Source organism: Monopterus albus, unplaced genomic scaffold, assembly GCF_001952655.1.
Source record: "Monopterus albus unplaced genomic scaffold, M_albus_1.0 scaffold40.1, whole genome shotgun sequence".
Classification (NCBI taxonomy): Eukaryota; Metazoa; Chordata; class Actinopteri; order Synbranchiformes; family Synbranchidae; genus Monopterus; species Monopterus albus.
In genome coordinates, this window is record NW_018127920.1 from 2,960,899 (window position 1) to 2,983,329 (window position 22,431).

The following is a 22,431-nucleotide window of genomic DNA, read 5'->3' on the forward strand; positions in this document are numbered from 1 at the left end:
AAGAGGCCTGCTACACTAACTTCCCTGTGAGCACAGTGTGACAAACAGTAGGCACCACAGTAGGAGTTGGACTCTGACTTAGCTCTGGCTAGCCTCTCATTCAGGAACAAAAGGTAAGCAGTGTGAATGGAAACAATTTGTAAAGATTCTGTCAGAAACTATTCCATATCTATGAACTGAAATGAACAGCATGTGCAGAAGGCACTGGCTAAGGTACAAGGAAGTGTTCCAGTAAAAGTGTGAAGAATGTTTCAGATTAACATAAGTACAGTTTCTCTTTTCATTTTTGTTTTGTTTGCTGGTTTAAAGCCTACATATCCTTCTGACTGATATTCTGCCATATCTCCCTCTGTCCTTGCACCTGTCTTTCTAATCTCCCTCTTATCTTCTGTGTTTGAGCGATATTTCCTCATTTGTCAGACTGTTGAATTTAAATTTGCACTTATTTTATTTTGATACTGCACTTCTTTTACTTTTGTACTTGAATATTTACACTTCATGTTATATTTCTAAAGGAACCTATTCACTTTTTACATACATTTTATTCTTTTATTACATTTATCAGATAGTTATTGTTTTTTAATAAAAAAAATCTACTGATTAAATTAGATGCACTATTATAAGTTATAAACTACAATGGTAAAAAAAAGACTTGAAAATCTTCACTTAGACCTTCTGTAATGTTAAAATATTGCCTACCTGCAGTAATAATCATTCAGCAACATACTGGAATATAATAAACTAGCACAAGGAACTATTCTGAAAAATAAGTACTACTTTGCTTTTGCTATTTAATTTAGTTTGTAACTAAGATTATGAATGCAGGACTTTTGCTTGTGATTGTTTTTTTGTTTATTTGTTTTGTTTTGTTTTTGTTAATTGATTTTTACTTACATTTACTTCCAGTACAACAGTATATCTAACATGCATTTTTCTCCACAAGTATGTCTGTCAGTGTGATTTGGTATCTATTTAACAGACTCTGCAGAAAATTTCATTAAACCAAACACAACTGTAACAATGGGGCCATAGTCATCAACCTTCTCATTTACCACACAGATGCATTTGTTACATATGAAAAAAATAAATAAAGACACATAGTACACATAATACAAGTAGAGCCATGATTCATCACTTTTTAAAGTCATCTATCAAATAGACCACAAAACAATGGCAAATTGCCTCTACTGGAAACAAAAAGAAACCTTAACTGGAGCAGGAAAGAAGATCTGCCATTTAGAGTAGCTACATCACAGAAACCAGACAGTTAGGTGGATTTAGTACCACAGTGACAAGTGCAAATAATGAAGATGCCTGGAAGTGATTGAAAAACCAGTGCAACTGTATTCTTGTTTGCATCACTGATAGGCTTAATGCAAAAATGGTTGTGTAACATTGAATCAAATGTGTCAATCCAATGTAAATACTGTAGTGGCTAAAACTGTCTGGTTCTGAATGTTACATATTGTATTTCGTCAGCTATTTTATTTGTCATGACCACTGATATTTTGCACTATCAATGTAAAATGTGTCAGAAGGTACATGCTCACCTCTGACTTTGTATTACAGTTATCTAGGACCTACTATAAACCCACCTCAGAGACCTCCAGAGCTCTCTTCAGTTCAAGAGCACTTTGAAGACTTAATTTGATAAATAGTTTCTGTTCTTAAGTTTCAGAGTAAATGTAAAAGAGTTTCACTTTTACCTTTCATTTCAGTCCACAGTTTTGCTATTAGCAGTTAAGAAGAGCCTAACATGAAAATCATTTGCTTCCCTCAAGACCTAACTCAAAAAAGCAAAATCAAAGAACATTCTCCTCTGTTGTTTCTTTAGGTCTGTTATCCTTTAGTCTGCTTTTCTCTCTCCAGTCTTCAGGATGCTTTACACTGAGTTACTGCAGTTGTGGGATGAGTCGGTGCAGGCTGTCGATGCCAAGGACTGGCAGGGAGCCCTGGCTAAACTGGAGCAGATCACTGAACCCACGTCTCGTACTCTGTTCAATGCTGCCTCAGTTCACCTGGCTCTGGGACAGCTGGACCCGGCCCTGAAGGTCTGTCTGTGTGTTCTGTGTATCGGAAAACCACAGCATGAATCTGACAGTCCGGTCAATCCTTTGAATTGATTCATGCTATCTCAGACATTGCAATTATAACTGTCATAACAACCAGTAACGTTTGACACAGCTGAGTTGTCTCTGTCATGGTTTAGCTCTGCTTTCGGGTTGGAGAGCTCACCTGTTCCAGCTTTACCTCAGTACACAATCACCGTTCATTGTTTTCACCTGTTCTTATTATCTCCTGGTGTACAGCCCATAAATACCTCCTCCTTTGCCTCAGTCTCTTGCTAGTCCATTGTTGATGCTAGCGTATTGACAACAATGCTCATTCAGATCTCGCTATTCACAATGCTCACCTTACCCTTCTTTTGTCCTGCTCCTCGGCACTGATAACACATATCAGAATCAGAATCTGCTTTATTGGCCAAGTGTGTCGGACACACAAGGAATTTGATCCTGGTACATCGGCTCTCAATGTGCATCTACATATCCCCATGCAAGGGGCAAGTAAACCGTATACCAGCATAAGGCTGTGTGATATAACAAAATAAGCAGTATTAACAAGCAACAAATAATGTAAACAATGCCAAATAAGCAGTATAAACAGGCAGTAAACAATGCAGACAGTCAAAGGAATGCTCATTGTGAAATGAGATAAATAGGAATAAAAATAAAGTACTTAAAAATGGAGACCTGTATGTATCTGTATAATCTGTACAATGTACAGATTCCTCCTGGAGTGTTCATCAGAGCGACAGCCTGGGGTTAGAAACTGTCCTTGTGCCTGTTTGTCTTAGTGCACAGTGACCTGTAACGCCATCCAGAGGGGAGGAGTTCAAACAGATTGTATCCAGGATGTGAGGGGTCAGCAGTGATCCTCTCCGCCCTCCTTTTGACCCATGAGGTGTACAGGTCCTCCATGGAGGGCAGGCTCACACCAATGACCTTTTCTGCAGTCCTGATTGTCCACTGAAGTCTGTACTTGTCCTGTTTGGTTGCTGAGCCAAACCAGACAGTGATGGAGGTGCAGAGAACAGACTTGATGATTCCTTTGTAGAACTGTATCAGCAGCTCCTGGGGCAGGTTGAATTTCCTGAGCTGGCGTAGGAAGTACATCCTCCAGGAAGTACATCTTCCAGGAAGTACATTCTGCCTTCATCTCCTCACTTGTGTTTCTCATTTTACTCACCTGTGTCCCTTGATCCTGCTTGTTTGCTCCTGATGATGAGAGTTTCCTTCAGCTCTGTGTCTGCCACTCACTTGTGTTCCTCGTTCCTGCCTGGTTTTCTCCTGAATTGCCAGCGACACTGTAGCCTTCCCTGCCTCTGTCTCCTTACCTTGATGCTGGTGTGTCTCCTGGCCCACATTACCATCGGTGTGTCCCTGATCTACCAGCGACTCTATCGACTCCCCTGGCCCTCTCTCCTCATCTGTAAGCTCCTGAATCCCCCGTGACACTGGGGGGTCTCCTGTCTCCCATTACTTCCTGTGCGTTCCTGGCCCCACAACTTCTCCTCAGTTCACTCCCAGCTGCATGGCTCACCTGTGTGTTCCTGCTCCAGCAGTTCCATCCAGTTTGCTCCTGTCTGGCTCCCCTGAAGGCTCCTGGCACCACAGTGACACGCCAGTTTCTTGTACACTTTTCTGTCAATAAACACTTTCTGGCTCTTACTGAGTCCTGGTCTACATTTTGGGTCCTAGCCCTGTGTGAGCATCTCAACAGTCTCAGCACCTAAAGTTGAGTCTGCCCCAAACCTCAGACTGTTGGCAGGTTGAAAATGGCCATGATGTGCTTTAAAAGTAAAGAGTAGGATTTTAAAATCTATTCTAAATCTGCCAGTGAGTGGAAGGGCATTAAAAAGACACTAATATGTTCTCTTCTTCTTAGGTTTTGTTCAGGTCATCAGCCAGTCATGGAGTTGTTACATGGTTGTTTACCCTCAGCTCCACCTAGGCCAGGCCTGCTTACCTTTTTTTATACACTGTAGATAGAGAAAGATGGAAAAAAGCACATTGCAGTACATCTATATTGTATGTGTGTCCAACCTGACCGTATCATTATACCCTTCTTGATGTCCAGGCTTTAGACCTCACCATTGCCAGGGATGAACGTCTTGCTGTTGGCTTCTTCCAGAGAGCAGCAGTGATGATGCAGATGGGCAGGTAAAAGGCAACACCATGTCACAACTATTTGGTTCCTGGTAACATTTGAAATTACTCTGATACTAGAATGTCACAGATATTGGTGATATCTTTAAAACAACTGACTCAAGAGAATGTTGGGAAATGGAGGAAAAATCCAGGTGCTCTGATCCTGCAATTGTCAGTTGTGGCTATGGTGGCCACTGTCCAGTAAGAGGTGCATATTGGTGCATTTTGCTCTTAAGGCTTAGTTTTTTTTCTTAATTTAAAATAATATCTGTTGAAACAGATAAGTGATGGGTCGGCCTAGCATATAGACCAGACAGAGGGGAAAACAAGTAACCAGGCTCTGTTCAAAGATAATATGATGTGTCAGCCAGCAGCTCTAAAACTATACAATCCATACAAGCCACAAAGTGTAAAAACATCATCATTTTATGGGGGTTTGTTTGCTGGACTCTTTCTTGGATAGGTATAGTCACTTCCTGGGGACTTTTGTGTGACGTTGCAAGGAAATCAATAAAGACTCTAGGAAGATACTGCGGCCAAAGTAGAAATAGCCTCACCCATAACAACCTGTAAAACTACAAGTGGTTTTTGCACTTTGGTTTTTGTATGCAGTAGTGGTTTTGTAGCCCAAGGTGCTAAATTTTCATTTTGAAAATGCACAATTTTTCATTCACTACTGTACGCCTCTGTTTTCTATGTCGCTCTGTCTGCAGGCTGGAGGAGGCCCTGTCAGATTGCATCTGGGCACAGAAGCATATGAGAGGAAACCCAGTCATTGACTACAAACAGCTGGGACTGCGATTCAAACTCTACAGCTGGCAGGTCTGACACTGAGCCTCACACACCCTCATACTGTGCACCACACACCTGCAAGCACACAGTAACGCGTCAGTCTCCAACACACTTCTTCTGAGATATTACAATGAAATAAATAGGAGTTCCAACCTCATGAGGTCTGCTAATACTGAAGAACAAAAACAGAGAGACATGTACTGTGTCATCACCTTGACTGTGTAGTTCAAATGTCACATGCACCTGTGAGTTAACAAAGCCTCATTGATGGAGGCTGTGGAAGAAGTTACACAACATCACATATTTCTCAGAGTACAATTGAGACAAGTTGGAGTTTCTCACAGACGATGCACCTGTGCTGGCAGTAACAGCCAAACTGTGGCTTAGTACAGGACCCGTGCTTAAAGATTAATGTCACTATTTCTGATACAGTACAATGGAAATTATGTCACTGTGTAAAAGGCATGACAACCATGGTAGCTGTGAATCCAACCATTGAAATTGGGAGCAAAGTGAGCAAAGTCATCACAGTTTTTATAGGAGCATTAAAACTGATTTATAGGTGGTGCAATTGCATAAATCGACAGTTAATAGTTATGTGGATGCAAACAAATGTAAATTCACCTTGGATGCTACATACTGAGACAAAATCATGTTTGCAGGAATTGTTTCAACTTGAGCAAAAATTCTTGCTTCTTCTGAGACTTTTTATTTCCATTCATGAATGTAGAGACAAAAAGATAAAACAATGTGAAAGAAAATAAAACATAAAAATAATTAGTTCAGTGTCTCAGCCCCACATCCTGTTACAAACATGATAGTATTTTATGGGACCTTATAAACAATTATGGTCCAAAATGTACAAATACTCCTAAATAACAAATTTGTAATGGATCTCTTTTGTTAAATATTCAATATCAAATATAGAGTTGGTATCTGGTCATGATCATTTCAGTGATTTGTTAACAGGCGGACTCTTGATAAAGAAAGAAGGAAGCCATTTGGTAAATGAAACACATTTCTCTGAAATAAAACTGCAGAAAAGCTTTCCGTTTCTCTGAAGCACAGAGTTGTTGGAATGTTTCCATCAGTGACAGAAGCAATGTTTTTTTTGCTGCAATCACAGGAAAGAAATTCCACTGACCGAACAGCATTTGAGGAATTATAGAACAAATTTACAACTGAGGCGGAACACCTAAACAGATACACAAAGGACCCAAACATCAGCAAGGCAGTCTGACATTTTGGATGACAAATTATACACCCTGTTATGTATTTTCTGTCATTGTTATTCTTCAAGGTGGAAATTGGCACAGAGGAATCTGACACTCAGATATATCACCCTGATCAATACTAAAATAATGTTATTGTTTAGCCATTGTACTGTAGTAGAAAAGTGTTAGTGTCATTTTCAAGTGTCTTAAAATTCAGTGCCAGGGGAGTTATTGTTCCAGAAAACAAGTTTGCGGAGACAGAAAACTGGGTCATTAGTACCGGCCTCATACAGAAATTTCTATGAGAGGGTTTTCACATAACAGAAAAGATGACATGAATGTTAATGCTATGGCACTGAGATGTATAATTGTGATGTGTCCCCTAGGTGTTGTACAATGCAGCAGCTGTGTACTGTCACATGGGCCAGTGGGAGCAAGCTAAAGAGATTCTGCTGTTAGCCTCTGAGGAGAGAGGAAGCGGTCGAGGAGGAAACATAGAGGTGGCTTTGGATAGCGTCCTGGTGAGTATCACAGCTTTCACAACAGACTGGAAAGGACTTATGACAGAGTTTGGTGACACATTTCCAAACTGCCTTTGCACTCTTTATGTTACATACTGTATGTTTGTTGTTTGCATTTTTCTGTCATTGGCATATTTGATGTCCTAAGATGGATGGAAAACTGAGGATAATTCTACAAAGCAGGGAAAGTTTCATCAGTCCTCACATTAATGAAATGAAATCTTTAGCTTCCTGGAAGACAGTGAATCATTGGTTGTGCTCCATGTGGCCATGCCACATGCCATGCCAGTGTGCAACGTATCACATAGCAGCAAGGACAGGGAAACCCATTTAAACTGTGTGCAGGTGGTATAGACAGCCACATAGGTGTATGATGCTGAATCTCTATCAGCTGATGATCATCAAACAGCTGCAGGCAGATTAGAAGGGGCATTGGCACTTTTTGTTGAGGATGACTTATCAAAAAACAAAGGTATGTATATGAAAGAGCAGCTTTATAAAATTGTTAAACCACTGTCTGTTATGCAGCTGGCAGGACTTTACAACAGATCTAACTCTTGTGATGGCTGTGTCTCAGGAGGTAGAGCAGGAAATCCAATGATTGTGGCATTAGTGTGATCCCTGGATCCTCTGTTCACTTGTGGAACTGTCCTTGAGCAAGACATTGACCCCCAAGTATGAAAGTGATAGTCAATGAATAAAAGGCAAAATAAAAAGCGCTTTGTCCATTAGCTCTAGTAAGTTCAGAGAGGTTCATTTACAATTTTTTTTGTCAAATTATCTTTTCCAATGTCAAAAATTAACATTCAAGTTCAATTAAAGTTGCTTATTCTCACATTTTAAAGGCCTTTTATTCAAGTGGTAGGATCCCACATGAACACAGCACTTTCTGCTAGAATTATAAAAGCTTTCCTTATCACACTTGAAGGATTTCTGTATTTTTGTTTTCTGTTAATTTTCCTTTCATTGGTTTGAAGTGGGATGGAACAGTGGTTAGCGCTGTTGCCTCACAGCAACAAAGTTCCTGCTTTGGAGTTTGCATGTTCTCCCTGTGCCTGCGTGGGTTCTCTCCAGATACTCCAGCTTACTCCCACAATTCAAAGACATTCAGCTTAGGTTGATTGGTGACTCTAAATTGCCCTTAGAAGTGGATGTGAGTGTGTGTGGTTGTTTGGCTACATGTCAGCCATTTGGTAGACTGGCGTGCATCCCGCCTCTTGCCCAGTGTCAGCTGGGATTGGCTCCAGCCCCTCAGGAATAAATGGTATAAATGATGGATGGATGCTTGAAGTGGGCAGGGCTCAGCTGGTAAAATGCGATGTCTTTTGCTTTCATGTACATTTGATAAAGCTCAGTTTATGCTAAGCAGTGAGTGGAGACAGAGAGAGCCGTACATAGGTGGCAACGTTATGCTAGACACAGACTATTCAACACAGTATCAACCTTTGAGAGCAGAACTGTATTAAGATGTTTCAATGCCTTCTTTCACCAACCCAAAAATCTGACTGTGTCATCATAGTTTCACATTTCCCCTACAAAAGCATATCAAGTATTTAGTCAGCAGAAGTCACTGGTTTGACTGTTTAAAATAATTCCAGCTCTTTTATTCCCCTTTTTAACTGAGGCAGTTCTAGGTCTGGTTTGGAGTCGGTGCCTAATTTTGAACCAGTTTTTTTGTGTTTCTACAGCCAAAGAACTGGCTCAGGGCCAGGAAAACTGGTTTTAAATTGGCACCAAGTCTTTGCTGGTTCAGAAATAAGCACTGCAACGTCAGGAGCTGGGGGTGTGACCAACTAAAACTGTGACTGCCATTTTAAAAAAGCCGCAACAGACTAGTGTAGTCTTGCAATACTAAAAGAAAACATGAGCTAAAAATTTTTGAAATCAAAGCAGCAGTAGACTGTGGGACAGGCAAATTGTCTCCTTGCAGTGTGAAATTCAAAATAAACTATATCCTATGGTAAGCCCTTTTAACATTAAATAGGTGGACACGACTTACATTTAAGATATTTGCAATGTATTTCTGACTAGTCAAAACTATAATTTAAGACTTTTGCAGTTAAACTTTGAATAAACAAAATTCAAATGAATATCTGCAATTACATTTTGACTATAAAGAATTCCTCACTGTCTTGAATGGGAAAACTAATTTAAGAGATCTACAATGCAATTTTGCCTATCTGAAATGTAAATTTCCGATAATTGTAATTAAATTCTTAGTAAGTCACAATTATGAGATAAAAAGTCTAAATTTGGACTTAGTGTCAAAATTATTAGATACAGAGTCTTAATTTTGACCAAGTGAAAATGCTGGTGTCTGGCACCAAGACGTCAGCAGCAGATCCTATAAGTCTTGTAAGCTGTGAGGTGGGGGCCCCCATGGATTGGACTTGTTTAGCCAGCACATCCCACAGATACTGAATTGGATTGAGATCTGGAGGCCAGGTCAACACCTTGGACTCACTGTTGTGGTCCTCAAACCATTCCTGAAACATTTTTGCAGTGTGGCAGGCACATTATCCTACGTAAAGATGCCACTACCATTAGTGACTACCATTTCCATAAAGGGGTGTACTTGGTCTGCAGCAATGTTTAGGTAGGTGGTACATGTCAAAGTAACATCCACATGAATGCAGGACCTGAAGTTTTCCAGCAGAACATTGGCCAAAGGATCACACTGCCTCCTGCAGCTCACCTTCTTCCCATAGTGCATCCTGGTGCCATCTCTACCCTAGGCAAGCGACACACATGAACCTGACTGTCCAGGTGTAAAGTAAAACATGATTCATTAGACCCGGCCACCTTCTTCCATTGCTTTATGCTACAGTTCTGATGCTCACATGTCCATTGTAGGTACTTTAGGCAGTAAACAGGGGTCAGCATGGGCACTCTGACCAGTCTGCGCCTACAAAACCCTATATGCAGCAGGCTGGACTGTGTGTTCTGACACCTGTCTGTCATAGCCAGCATCAGGTTTCAGCAGTTAGGACTACAGTAGGTCTTCTGTGGGACTGGACCAGATAGGCTAGCCTTTGCTCCCCACACACACCAGTGAGCTTGGGCGCCCATGATCCTTTCACCTGTTCACCATTTGTCCTTCCTTAGACCACTGTTGGTAGGTATTAACCACTGCAGACCAGGAACATTCAACAAGACCTGTAGTCTGAGAGACGCTCTGATCAGTCTTGAGCCATCACAGTTTGGCTCTTGTCAAAGTCACTAAGATCCTTACACTTGCCCGTTTTTTCCTGCTTTCAACACATCAACTTCTAAGACTGAATGTTCACTTGCTGCCTCATATACCCCACACACTGACAGGTGCCACTGTAATAATATAATCAGTATTATTCACTTTACCTGTCAGTGGTCATAATCTTATGGGTAATCAGTGTACATTAATTTCCTGGATACTTACCTTAACCTAACCTTAACCATAACCACTACTTGCCTAACTCTTACCTTTACCCTAGTCTTAACCTAGCCCTAACCTCATCCTAACCTTAACAAAGTCACCACCCTAAAATTCAATGACTTACATAGTGGGGACCAGCATCTGCTCCCCATGAGAAAGACCACAATTTGTGTGTGTTAACAGGTATTGATTCCTATGACATGAGTAATTGGCGGGCAGGCCCGTGCACATGCAGACACACACACAATCATTTACTGTTCATTAAATTAAAATAACATTTTATTCTGACTTTATAAACAGAGGAAGGAGGTCCTGGCTCCTCTTCTGGTGCCCGAGGGCATGGTGTTTTGTCCCAGGAAACGGGATGTGGAGCAGCTGCAGGAAAGAGACTTCCTGGGCAAAGCAAAGGTGGAGTCTCTCTATGGTGATTGTTGTGTCCTCTCTGTGTGGTAATTAAGATGCTTCACTTAGGCTGAATTCTTTTCATTTCTATAGAACGAATGACAGTCCAATGAATTCCTGTTGTCAACCTTTGGATGCTTTGCAACTTTATACTTAGTGTGAAGTAGGCTTGGAAGTTGTAGTAGAGGTTTGATCAGAGCCAGGCTGGATTCCAAACTATGATAGAATCTATTACATCTGGCATTTTTTAAACATCAGGTTAATCCTGTCTGTCATAGTGGGGTTTAGCAGTTCGACACCACTGTGTTGTACTGTCACACCTCAAACTATTTGCAGCACATTTCATCCTGAACTAAAATCTGGCATGGAATAGTCATTAAATTTTATATGTATCGAGTATTTTTTGGAAATGCTATGCTAAACAATGGCATTATTTATATATGATAATAACTACATACTGTATAATAGTTTCTTTTTAACTTTGATTAATAAAAATTTATCTGCTTTCTTTTAGAAACTGCATGCAAATTTTTTTGCGTACACACACACACACACACACACACATTTATTCAGACTGACCATTCAACAAAATATGCAATGTTCTAAATATTTGACATGAAAGGTAAACTAGTGCACAAGTCAAACATGGAGAATTCAGTAATGTATGATGCTCTATTTGCAGGTAATTTCCTCTGTGATTCCCAATGATGACTTTGGAGGATTTGAACCTCTAAGGCTGCAGGTACATAAGGCTGACCATGGTATCAGTATGAATATAGATATTACTGTCAGTCACTCCGTTTGCTAACAGTCAGTCTGTCTTCTCTACAGAAACCTGGGTTCTATGAGCCCAAGATGGACGGAGATCAGTGAGTATTATCACGAGGCCCACACAAAAATATTAACTTGACCTGGTAAAATTGCTGTGTTGAACAAACATGTATGCCTTATAGTAAAACAATTCTGATTCTGTGTGTTCACTACCTGTCAGAGATTCTAGATACATGCGCATACAGACCCCTTACATAGGTCGAGGTCCTGGACAACTGACTGTGCCAGGAGGTGCCGTGGTGTTTTTATACGGTGAGGAAGATAGGGACGGGATGGCATCTGTCATATATGATGGACAGGTGAGCACAGAGACAGGCTGAATCTATAATAAGCCAAAGTTACATTGTAAAATTTGTAAACTGACATTTATGCGGAGGTGTTTGTATGTCCTGATAAGTGTTTTCACTTCTCGCTCTTTAAAATATCTTAATATAACATTTACATGGTTATGACTTTATAAAGTAAACATATTAGTTATAATGTGTCAGCATACTCACACATCCAGCAGATACAGAACAACAGTAGCACTGGAATATATGTTTGTGTCCAACTGTTTTACCTCTGGTTTGCTCTCTATCAACTCATGAGGGAAAAAAGATCTCTTTAGCTGCTAAATACTCCACTGTGTTCACCAGCTGGGCCTCTAAATGTAGCTAACTTTGTCTATCTGCTGCGTGGTAGAGCTTGGTTGCTGGGGCCAGTGGCTTGGTTCAGATCCACCACATACTTGCACTAGGGAGGTTAAGGAAACCCTCTCAAACTAGACAGTGTGCATATACTGACAGGTCAGTAAGTATTTGGACAAGGAAAATTTTTGTAAAAGTACCTCATTTTCACAGGCTCAAAAGAGACTGGACAATTGACTGTCAAGCAGCTTCATGGCCAGGTGTGGCATGGTTCTTGTTATTTCATGACAAATTTAGCAGATAGAACGGCCTGGAGTTGATTCCAACCTCCCACTCTCACTCACTGGCTGAATTGCTACAGTCAAAATGAAAACTTTACCTCAAATGATCTGTTTTCAATGCTTCCAACAATACCCACAGAAAAATAGTTCAAATCCACTGATTCTCTAACTTCACAATTTTACTGGAATAACAAGAAACCCTAAATTTCCCTGTCAACACTTCAGAAGAACAAATCACAAAGTGGCCTAGAAGCACCAAATTTTCAGCATTATTTCTTAGCAAATCAACTACAGTATTTAGTTAACTGGATTCAGAAGGACAGTTAAAATAGCACATGGATAGAACTAGAACAAAATCAATGCATAAATACTTCAGTTGCAGACCTTGCCTTCCTACCATATTTAATTAAGAAAATTAACTATTGCAAAAATATCACAATCTCTGAAACTCTGACAGCCTGGTGGAAAGCAAACAAAACTACGAAATCATCATTAACACCATGTCGACACATCCCGTTTGACACAACCCCAACTTTCAACTGCATAACAACCCCCATCCACCTTCCAACATGGCAACACAAAGGAATCACACACTTCATCATCTATTTGAAAACAACCAGCTCATACCGTTAAATACATTAGTCCAGAAGTATGGAGCTGGGAGAGGAGAATTTCTCCAGTACCAACAGTTAAAATCCATAATTAAATAAAAGATCAATATAATCGGCAACCCCATGCAACCTTCCATGCTAGCTGAGGAGATAATGAAATTTACAAACTCAAAGAAGATAATATTTAAACTTTACAAGCTAAAGTCAAATACAGATACAACAATAACAAGAATTCCTATATGCCTAGACTGTCTGTTTATGCATAAATGGCAAATAAAAATCTTGATTGAACAATTGACAATCTTGAACAATAAAAATACCAATGACTAAAATGGGAAAAGGATTTGGTGCTCCCCCCAATCTCAATTTCTGGACCGAGATCTGTAATAATATCTTCTCCATGACTACCAATATAAACTTACAGCTTATACAATATAAGAATATTCACAGGACTCACATCACACAAGGTAAAATGTTTAAAATGGGTTTCACTGATACAAATACTTGTTCACAATGCACTCTGGATTGCACCGATGATTACTTCCACGCTACCTGGACCTGTCAACCTGTTTACTCCGTCTGGGTAGCGGTGTCAGAGAAACTCTCCACCATCTTGAGCTGTAGAATCCCTCCATCTCCATCACTCTGGCTGCTCGGTAATGTCACAGAGGTCAGCCACCTACCATTAAATATAAAAACCCACTTCTTATCTCTCTAACTATTGCCAAGAAAAGAATCTTTACAAACTGGAAATCTAAAAACTCATTATATATCAACCACTGGACCAACCTTCTTCTAGAATACATCACACTAGAGAAAATATCATCCATCCATAAGAATAATATACCAACTTTTACAAACATCTGGAATCCGTTTCCAACCACTTTTAACTTAAACCAGATACCTGAGGCAGAGGCCACGCACATGCCCACAAACTCCTAGAAATACTGTATAAGAAGTGGCTTTTTATTTCACTAATATTTTTATTTTATTAATACAGAGACTCACAATTTTAAGATGATTATTTTCATTTATTTTTGTTTTATCTGTATGCATGTGTATATATTGTATTTATATGATCAAAACTGCTTTATTAGTTTTTTTTTTACTTTTATTTTATTATTACAATCATCCATTTTCTATTAAACTGATGTATTTACCCATTCATCTTTCTCCACTATTAACAAACCAGGAATTGTATTAGGGGATGCTCCACCCTGTCCTCAGCAGCTGGGGCATGCAATCTGGGGTCACTGCTTCCTTTCCTTAACTGCATATAGCGTCACTGGACTGACGACACCCTCTTAGACAAGCTCCCTCCTCAGGGTTTGGGAGTTGTTTAGGAGGGGAACACACCACACATTTGAGTCAGGTCTTTCAAGGTCCAGGGCCGACACCAAGCTGTTTGTCCCAACAATCAATTATTAACATAAACCAACAGTAAAACAAAGGGAAAGGATGAACAGTAAAATAAAGGGAAGGTTGAACTTGCCTCACCTGGTGCTGGTGGTTCAGGGCGAGAGCATCACCAATACACTCCTGGTCCTTTGTTGATTTAAACCCCCCCACACACATTTTTTTAGCCCCCCCCCCCCTATATTTTTCTTGCATAGAGTTGGATACACCCACACTACACACTTTCACACAATCAAAACTTAATTTAATAATCCCTTTGTCTCCTTTGTTAATGTCTGTACATGTATTATTATTCGTGTTGCAATTTAAAATCATTCATTTCAAATCAACTGAGGTGGTGTACAGAGGTAAAATTACAAAAATTATGTCCTTATCCAAATACTTATGGACATGACTGAAATTACAATGGATCTGTAACAATGTTATTGATAGATACTAGTCTCCTACAATTTTCCAGAACAGTCTGGGAAAACAAAAATAATAAAGGTTATGAATAACATTTTGATATTTTGCTTTCTATTTATTTTAATTGACAATGATGGCACTGCACATATTGTATCACTTCCTGTTAGTATAAAGCAGAAAGGTATATAGATTTAAAAAATATACTAACTGGTTGAAAGCATAGTTTAATTAATAGTAGGCCGTACATAATGTATATATATGATTTGTGAGGCTAAACTGACACCATAAAAGTTTACAAAACAACAGCAAGGGTTTGAAGGCACTAGAACACCACAAGGCTGAAGGAAGTTGCATTCTGTGTGGGTTTGTCACCCACTGCTCTGCAGAGTAGAGGGACTTAGACACCATGTGTGAACAAAGAACTAGCCTTTTCCACTAACCTCTCTGTGGACTTTAACAACAACACCTGTATCCATAGTAACTGTAAATGACACCGATGGCAACTGTAGGTTCAAAATGCTTTGAAGATACAGTATAAATATTAGAAATGGAAAGGAAATGTGATGAAAATGTCACTGATGAACAGTAGACTGAAGTGCAACAAGTCTTCCAGTCTATGAAACAGGTTGTTTGTTCCTACCAATACAGCCCATAGGAGTGTCGCCTGGAATAATGTTCATCTCAGCAGGTGTACTGGACCTTTGCCATCGATGCAACTATAATAAGAATATGGAGATGTATCTTCATCACTGTTGGTTGCTGCCTTTCAATTTTAAGTGTCTGATTTTGTCTTTTAATTTTCAGAGAGGACTTCTGCCAGTGTCCCTGCTTGAACCTGTAGATGTCAAGACATCCAAAGGCAAAAAGAAGAATGTAATGTACTTCTCCATATAATAATACATATTATGATGTTTTCAATATCATATTTTAAGATGATCTAGAGTGGAACCACAGTCCTTAGTTCAAAGCTTTAATTGTGGCAATTCGTAGATTGCTCAAAATTAGATTCATGCTGAGTAGAGTGTTATCTCTGCATCCTCCGGAAGACCAGGTAGTAAAACTGTTGTGTCAGGGAAAATACATGAAAATGTTCTTTAAAAGTTGCTGCTACAGTTAAAGCCCTTCAGCTGTAATAGTTATGCAATTAATCCTCCTCTTCAACAAAAGATAGAAGTCTCTACTTGAAAAAAAAACTTTTTTCATCCTATAAAATAAATTAAAATGTATGTTTCTCTGACCTTTTTCTACAGAGAGTTCCCAGTGGGATCCCCCTCCCACCTGGATTCAAGCCACCCACCCGTCCACAAGCCCAGCCCAGCCCTGGGGCTCCTCCTAGAGGTAAGTATTGATCAGAGCCCCTCCTGGTTCTTATACTCTACTTTGATAAAAATGCTTCTGCCTCAAGGGAGGAATCCCTCTCCATTTTCTTTCCTCTGTTACACTCCAGCAAAATTTTTGTCTTGTATAAACCGAGTTGCTTCTGCATAGAAGTACAGGAACATACGTACACCTCATTTTCCTCACCTCAGTGATAATTCATCGTTGTTACATTGTAGATAAGTCAGAAAACAAGGAAAAGCATGCCACGGGCTCTTTAATCACTTGGTGTCCTCAATCCCTAAACGTCTTTTAAGTGTTGTGAAAAGGAATATATCACACCGTGGTAAACACTTTACTGTCCCAACATTTTTTGGAATGTACTGCAGGCATTAGAATTGAAGTGACATTATTTCAGTTTTAATTTTGATTTTACATACTATCACAACTTTTTCTGATCTGGGGCTATAGTGTGTGATGTGGAGGTCAGGGGACATAGGGGAGACTGACTGACCACTCTCTGTAGCATGGACAGAAATATATGGTAACCAGTCATAACAAGCTCCTGTTGGATTATCCTTTTCTCTGCTTGAGAGACAGGGAGTCTGGTGGAGCTTTGAAAGTTACTACAAACATGTTTATTGCGCTCTGAGACTCATTGTTCGGGCACCTGTGTTGTATTTGAGCTAGTGGCAGTACTGCAAGAGGTTCTCTAGTGTGTCTGCCTGTTGGGAAGTGTCAGTATGTAGCTGTAGCCTTGCTGTTTATCATAGGTAACATTTGTGTTCATCAACCCTAAATACCTTGTTAAGGTCTGAATACATCAGCTATAGGCTATGTTGTGTTCACTGACACTGTCAGACATATAAAAGTGATAGAATAAGGTCATCATCACTGAAGTTACAGTTATTAAGAACTCAGAGCAACAATGGAAATATTTGTCACTATAAATAATAATCCTCATCTCCACCCTCAGTAATGTCCAAAATCCAAAACAATTTTTTTATTTAGTATTTAGTGTCTCAGAACACCTGAGATGTTACTAATAATTTGTCAGAATCATGATTACAGTGCTCCACAGTAAATAAATAAACATAATAAAAAAATATGGTACATAAATCAGACCAAATCAAACTTTATATAGCACATTTAAAAACAACAATTTGTACCACACTGCTTCACAAGCATCTAATAAAAGTATACAAATTGAACCATCACAACCACAGAAATTAAAGCACCATAAATATACTAATTTAAAACACTGGAACATAAATAAAATAAAATTAACACATCAAAGCACAAGCAGAAAACCAGGGGACTATCTGGTTTGTTGCAAAGGCCTGTTTAAATGAATGGGTCTTAAAGAGTCTTTTCATAGCGCCCACGTCTGATGTGACTTTAATGTTTTTTTGGGTAAGATATTTCAGAGCTTAGTGGCTGCCACTGCACCAGTGTCCAACTTAGACCTGGGGACCTCCAGGAGTAGCTGGTTAGATGATCTTAATGACCCTATTGGACTGTAATAATTTAAAAGGTCAGAGAGGTAGGGTGGTAACAGACCAGAGCTTTAAAAATAAATAACAGTATTTTAAGATCAACCCTTTAATGGACTGGGAGCTAATGAAATGAAGAAAGGATTGGAGTGATATTATCCCATTTACATGCGCCTGTTAAAGGATGAGCTGCTTCATTCTGAACCCACTGAAGATGTGATACAGAGGTGTGATTAAAGCAAAAATTGTTAAAATTGTGAAAAGAATAAGAACAAACTGGGGAGGGGAAGCATCAATACAATGCCTCTGAAAATAACACTCCTCGGAGTTTTCTGACCTAGAAAGGGAGATTGTTCCATAACCTGAAGCCAGCAGAACAGAAAACCTAAACTTTGAGCAAGTTAGTTGTTCTGATGGGCCTGTATGGGATCTGCTGCTCACTGATATGGTGAAACCAAGTTATGTAAAACCTTGAAAACATTCAGAAGTATTGTAGATTAAATTTAAAAATTGACTGATGAACCAGTGTAGTGAAGCAGCTTTGCGGTAACGTGGAAGCTGTGGGGTCTTAGTAAATCACTGTACAGTTTAATTTTGAACTTACTGTAAATGTGGAAACTCTTTCTTAGTGTAAACAAGAACACATAAGTCAAATAGGTTTGGTCTACCTGGGGATTAGTTTACAACATGTTTTAGAACAGAATGCTTCTGTCTGATTAAACAGAAAATACAACTATTAAGTGTACTTGGATTATGAAAGACAATACCTATCTACTCTACCCTTCTATTAGACTTGCACTGTGTGTACTGTCTGACTTGTACCTGTTCTGTTTTCCCTGCAGTACATTTTAACTCAGACACTCCACCTCCATCCTACACTACTGCCACCCACGTAGCGCTGCCAGCCTCAGAGCCTCCCAACACAGTCAACACAGCCACCGACCAGGTAACCCCCCCCACCTCTGAAAAACCAGCTTTGTCTGTGCAGGTTGAAAGGTAAAATCACATCATAGCTTTTTTTCCTCACACATCCGGTTTATGGCATACATACACGCTCCTTTTCTTTGTACCTGATCTAAATATAGAAGCACCGTGTGGACTTTTGAAGAAAGTGCTTTGTAAGGTTAAACTTAGCAGGGAGATGCTGTGTCCTGATTAAGTCACTGTGATGCTCAGGGGAGGCAGAGGTTGTCTGCATTTGGATATAAATATCCTTTGTGTCTCTGCGTGCCACAGTGACCTCAAAAGAGTCATTCTTATGTGAAACGACTGATGGACTTCCTGTTCCACATTTGCCATGAAATAACATTTTCTCTCTTAGGTTTACTTATAGGGGTGGCTGTGGCTCAAGAGGTAGGGCAGTCGTCTCGCTGACCAGCAAGTTGGTGGTTCGACTCCCGGTCTCCCCGCATGCCTAAGTGTCCCTGAGCAAGACACTGAACCCCGAATTGCTCCCGGTGGCTTGATTAGCGCCGTTGTGTGGCAGCTGTCGTCATCGGTGTGTGAATGTGTGCGTGAATGGGTGAATGGTGGTATGACCTCCCTGTAAAGCGCTTTGGAAAAAAGCGCTATATAAATACAGTCCATTTACTTAAGGAGATAGACAAAGATGTTCCACTACATAATGAGAGAACTTTTTTTACAGGTGCCTCATTTAGTCACTAACTTGTTAGTTTAATCATCATGTACAACATATATACAGGGAATTATTTTTAATGGGATCAATGCAGCGAATTAAAAAAGCTTCATAGTACCATTAAAAAAATTTGTACAATGAAAAAGATGCTACTTCTGTTCATGGAAGTGCCAGGACTGACCAGTAAACACACAATAGTGAAAAAACTTAAGACTTACCATTCCAACCTCCATCAGAAAAAATGGATGGGTAGGTCAGATAGTTCCATCCATCCATTAGTGTCCCGTTTATCCTGAATAGGGTTGTGGGGGGCCTGGAGCCTATCCCAGCTGACACTGGGCAATGGGTTGCCAGTCTATCACAGGGCTGATACTTCGAGACAGACAACCACACACACTACTACGGGCAATTTAGAGCCACCAGTCAGCCTAACCTGAATGTCTTAGGACTGTGGGAGGAAGGCGGAGTACCCGAAGAGAACCCACGCTGGCTCAGGGAGAACATGCAAATTCCACATAGAAGGGCCCTGGGTCGGCCCAGGCTCGAAACTTTCTTGCTGTGAGGCAACAGCGCTAACCTCTGTGCCAGCATGCCACCCATCCTAAGTTTGTTTTTGGACATTTGTAAAACTGGTAGCCAGTAACTTTTTGGAAAAATAATGATTACCTGCTGTAGCTCAATTGCCTTAGTATGCTGGTTTATATTGAGTGTTGGTTGGTGGTTCTATGCAGGGCCCAAAAAGCATTTGGGCTGGCTCTCCACCTGTAAAATATTTGAAGTAACTTCAAATACTAAAAATCAGACTACTACTACTACTACTGTCACTACCATTTTCTTAGTACTATTTCTTAGTATTGCGCATTTGTGCTTGTTCCCAGGATGCAAGCTCAGTTCAGGGAGCAGAAGCAGGCTCTGTGGTGGTGAAGGTCCACTACACATACACTGTGGCTCTGTCTGTCCCTGTGGACACACCGTACCATGAACTGAAGGGACAGATTGCACAGAAACTTGGCCAGCCTGCATCTCAGCTGCGCCTCAGGTTAGAAGAGATCTTCCAGTCTTCTTTTCTCCTTGAATTTTAGCAAGTTAGGCTTAATTTCTAAAATGTTTGACCCTGTGGGTCAAAAATCAGCATCATAAAAATATTATGACATTCGGCATCTTGGATGCTTGTAATAATCTCTGTTGTCTTAGAATAAAGTCATTTCATTTAGATCCTGTTCCTACCAAGGTTTCCTCCATGATGTACTCAATTTCCCATATATTGCTCCACAGATATAAGCAGCATGGCTCCCAGGTGCTGATTCCTCTGGGTGGGGAGATGGAGCCAGGCCGCACTGTGCAAGAAGTGGCTGAGGCTGGTAGAGCCACCCTGTGGTGCCAGGTGAGGGTTTAAACCCACAACCATACAAGCATCATACATAAATTGGAGGGTGCATTAGAACAATGACACTGTGAGGCTCTGAGTAAAACTTTTCTTCTTTCTCCCAGCAAAAATAATGTTACAGGATTATGATGTATTTTCACAAACACTGTTAAAAATGTGTTAAGTGGTAATAAATAGCGACTAGTTACACTGATCAGGCATAACATTAAAACCACCTGTCTAATATTGTGTACATAGGAGTTAATGCAGCAGCTGGTTGGCATTTGTGTCACTCTAAGGTTCATTGCACAGCTTGTGTTTGCCAGTAGCTTTAGTTATACTGCCTGAAAAAGCATGCAATTTTTGTATCAATGAGAGATAAAAATAAGTAAAAGGAGTGAAAACGGTGGTTGAAAGGACAGGTTATAGATCTTTTTTTAGACAAACTGAACAGCCTGCCCACTCTAGGTGTGATATCACCACTACAGCTACTGAATGTTTTTATTCATAGAGATCAATGTACAGTATTTCTCATTTTCAAATATTTTAACAAAAATTCATACACATTTTAATCTTTTGAAAAGTACAAATGGAAGTAAAAAATTTTAAATACATTAGATCAACTTTGTCATCACTGAGCCTGACCTGTCCATGACCCTGTTGCCGGTTCACTGTTTGTCCTTCCTTAGACCACTGTTGGTAGGTACTAACCACTGCAGACTAGGAACACCCAGCAAGACCTTTAGGAGATGCTCTGACCCAGTGGTCAGCCATCACAGTGTGGACCTTGCCAGACTACCCTCTAAACTAAGTACCTATCTGCCTGCCTGAAGCTTAACTAAGAGGAATTTGCTGGTGGTCGGAGGTTTGGGCCTACGTCCCATTGCATCCATGCCTTAGTCAGCTAAGCTGGACTAGGGTATGGAGAATTTGGAGGGTGGGGAAAATTTAGAAAAAGTCCAGTTAAGCGGTGTGTAATAGCCAGACTAGAAGGGCTGTTGTATGAGTAGGGCTAACCCCCATAGAAGACTTTGCTGCAAGACCACCACATTCTGAGTGCTGTCCAAGTGAAACCAGGAGGCCGGCATACTTATCGCTTGCTCAGGTCAGACAGAGAATGCCCAAGGTTAGCTGTGGCTGCTTCCCATTATTCCCCAGAGTAAGGAAACCTTACTAGGTGACAGAAAAAAGTCAAATGGTTGGATTACCCTGGTCTGTCACCTTTCAGATTCCCCAGGCACCCATTATATCAACACATTCTAGAGTAACCACCTGGAGATTGTGTCTGGCGTGGAGGGAGTGCTGGGTGGAGCACAGTGGACAGATTTGGAGCGTCATTCTAGTGCTACCTTAAGTTGTTTATTGTAGCTTTAACAACTTAAGGTCAATTGGTGAATTGAAATATATAAATTAAAGGGTGTTAAATGTTCACCATATTCAGAGAATCAAATTGTTGGCTGTTTGATCCATCACAATCTAAGTACTGAGTAGTATACTGAGTATAAGTACGACTTATATGGATATGAGTGAGTAAACACTTTCCCAGCAACAGTCATTTCCACCAGAAGTAGAAAAAAGTGTGCCATATAAAGCTAGCTCAAATGGATACACCATTTAAAATTATTATTATTATGTTTCACCTATTTTGCTTATTAATAATGAAATAAGATGTACATATTTGGGGTGTTGCATTTTTTTCTTAAGTCAAGGGAAACAAGTGAAGGGTCAAAAGAAAATGTTAATAATGATGCAGTGGGTGTTGCTTTCCTCCATCCATCCATTTTCCTCCGCTTATCCGGGACTGGATCGTGGGGGCAGCAGTCTAAGCAAAGATGCCCAGACTTCCCTCTCTCCAGACACTTCCTCCAGCTCCTCCGGGGGAATGCCAAGGCGTTCCCAG

The 22,431-nt window shown here is 40.2% G+C and overlaps 1 protein-coding gene across 1 annotated transcript in view; it reads left to right on the forward strand.

The window, feature by feature from the left end:
• The first annotated feature begins 37 nt into the window (after nucleotides 1-37).
• The window catches only part of noxa1 (NADPH oxidase activator 1), a 24,711-nt gene continuing 2,317 nt past the window's right edge, over nucleotides 38-22,431 (forward strand). The window contains exons 1-14 of the mRNA XM_020599315.1: nucleotides 38-113; nucleotides 1,870-2,051; nucleotides 4,138-4,220; nucleotides 4,922-5,030; nucleotides 6,601-6,735; nucleotides 10,448-10,555; nucleotides 11,232-11,291; nucleotides 11,381-11,418; nucleotides 11,541-11,679; nucleotides 15,524-15,592; nucleotides 15,970-16,057; nucleotides 18,372-18,475; nucleotides 20,044-20,204; nucleotides 20,441-20,549. Of these exons, the coding sequence (XP_020454971.1) occupies nucleotides 1,878-2,051; nucleotides 4,138-4,220; nucleotides 4,922-5,030; nucleotides 6,601-6,735; nucleotides 10,448-10,555; nucleotides 11,232-11,291; nucleotides 11,381-11,418; nucleotides 11,541-11,679; nucleotides 15,524-15,592; nucleotides 15,970-16,057; nucleotides 18,372-18,475; nucleotides 20,044-20,204; nucleotides 20,441-20,549 (1,377 nt within the window). The 5' untranslated portion in view covers nucleotides 38-113; nucleotides 1,870-1,877. The remainder of the gene's footprint in view (nucleotides 114-1,869; nucleotides 2,052-4,137; nucleotides 4,221-4,921; nucleotides 5,031-6,600; nucleotides 6,736-10,447; nucleotides 10,556-11,231; nucleotides 11,292-11,380; nucleotides 11,419-11,540; nucleotides 11,680-15,523; nucleotides 15,593-15,969; nucleotides 16,058-18,371; nucleotides 18,476-20,043; nucleotides 20,205-20,440; nucleotides 20,550-22,431) is intronic.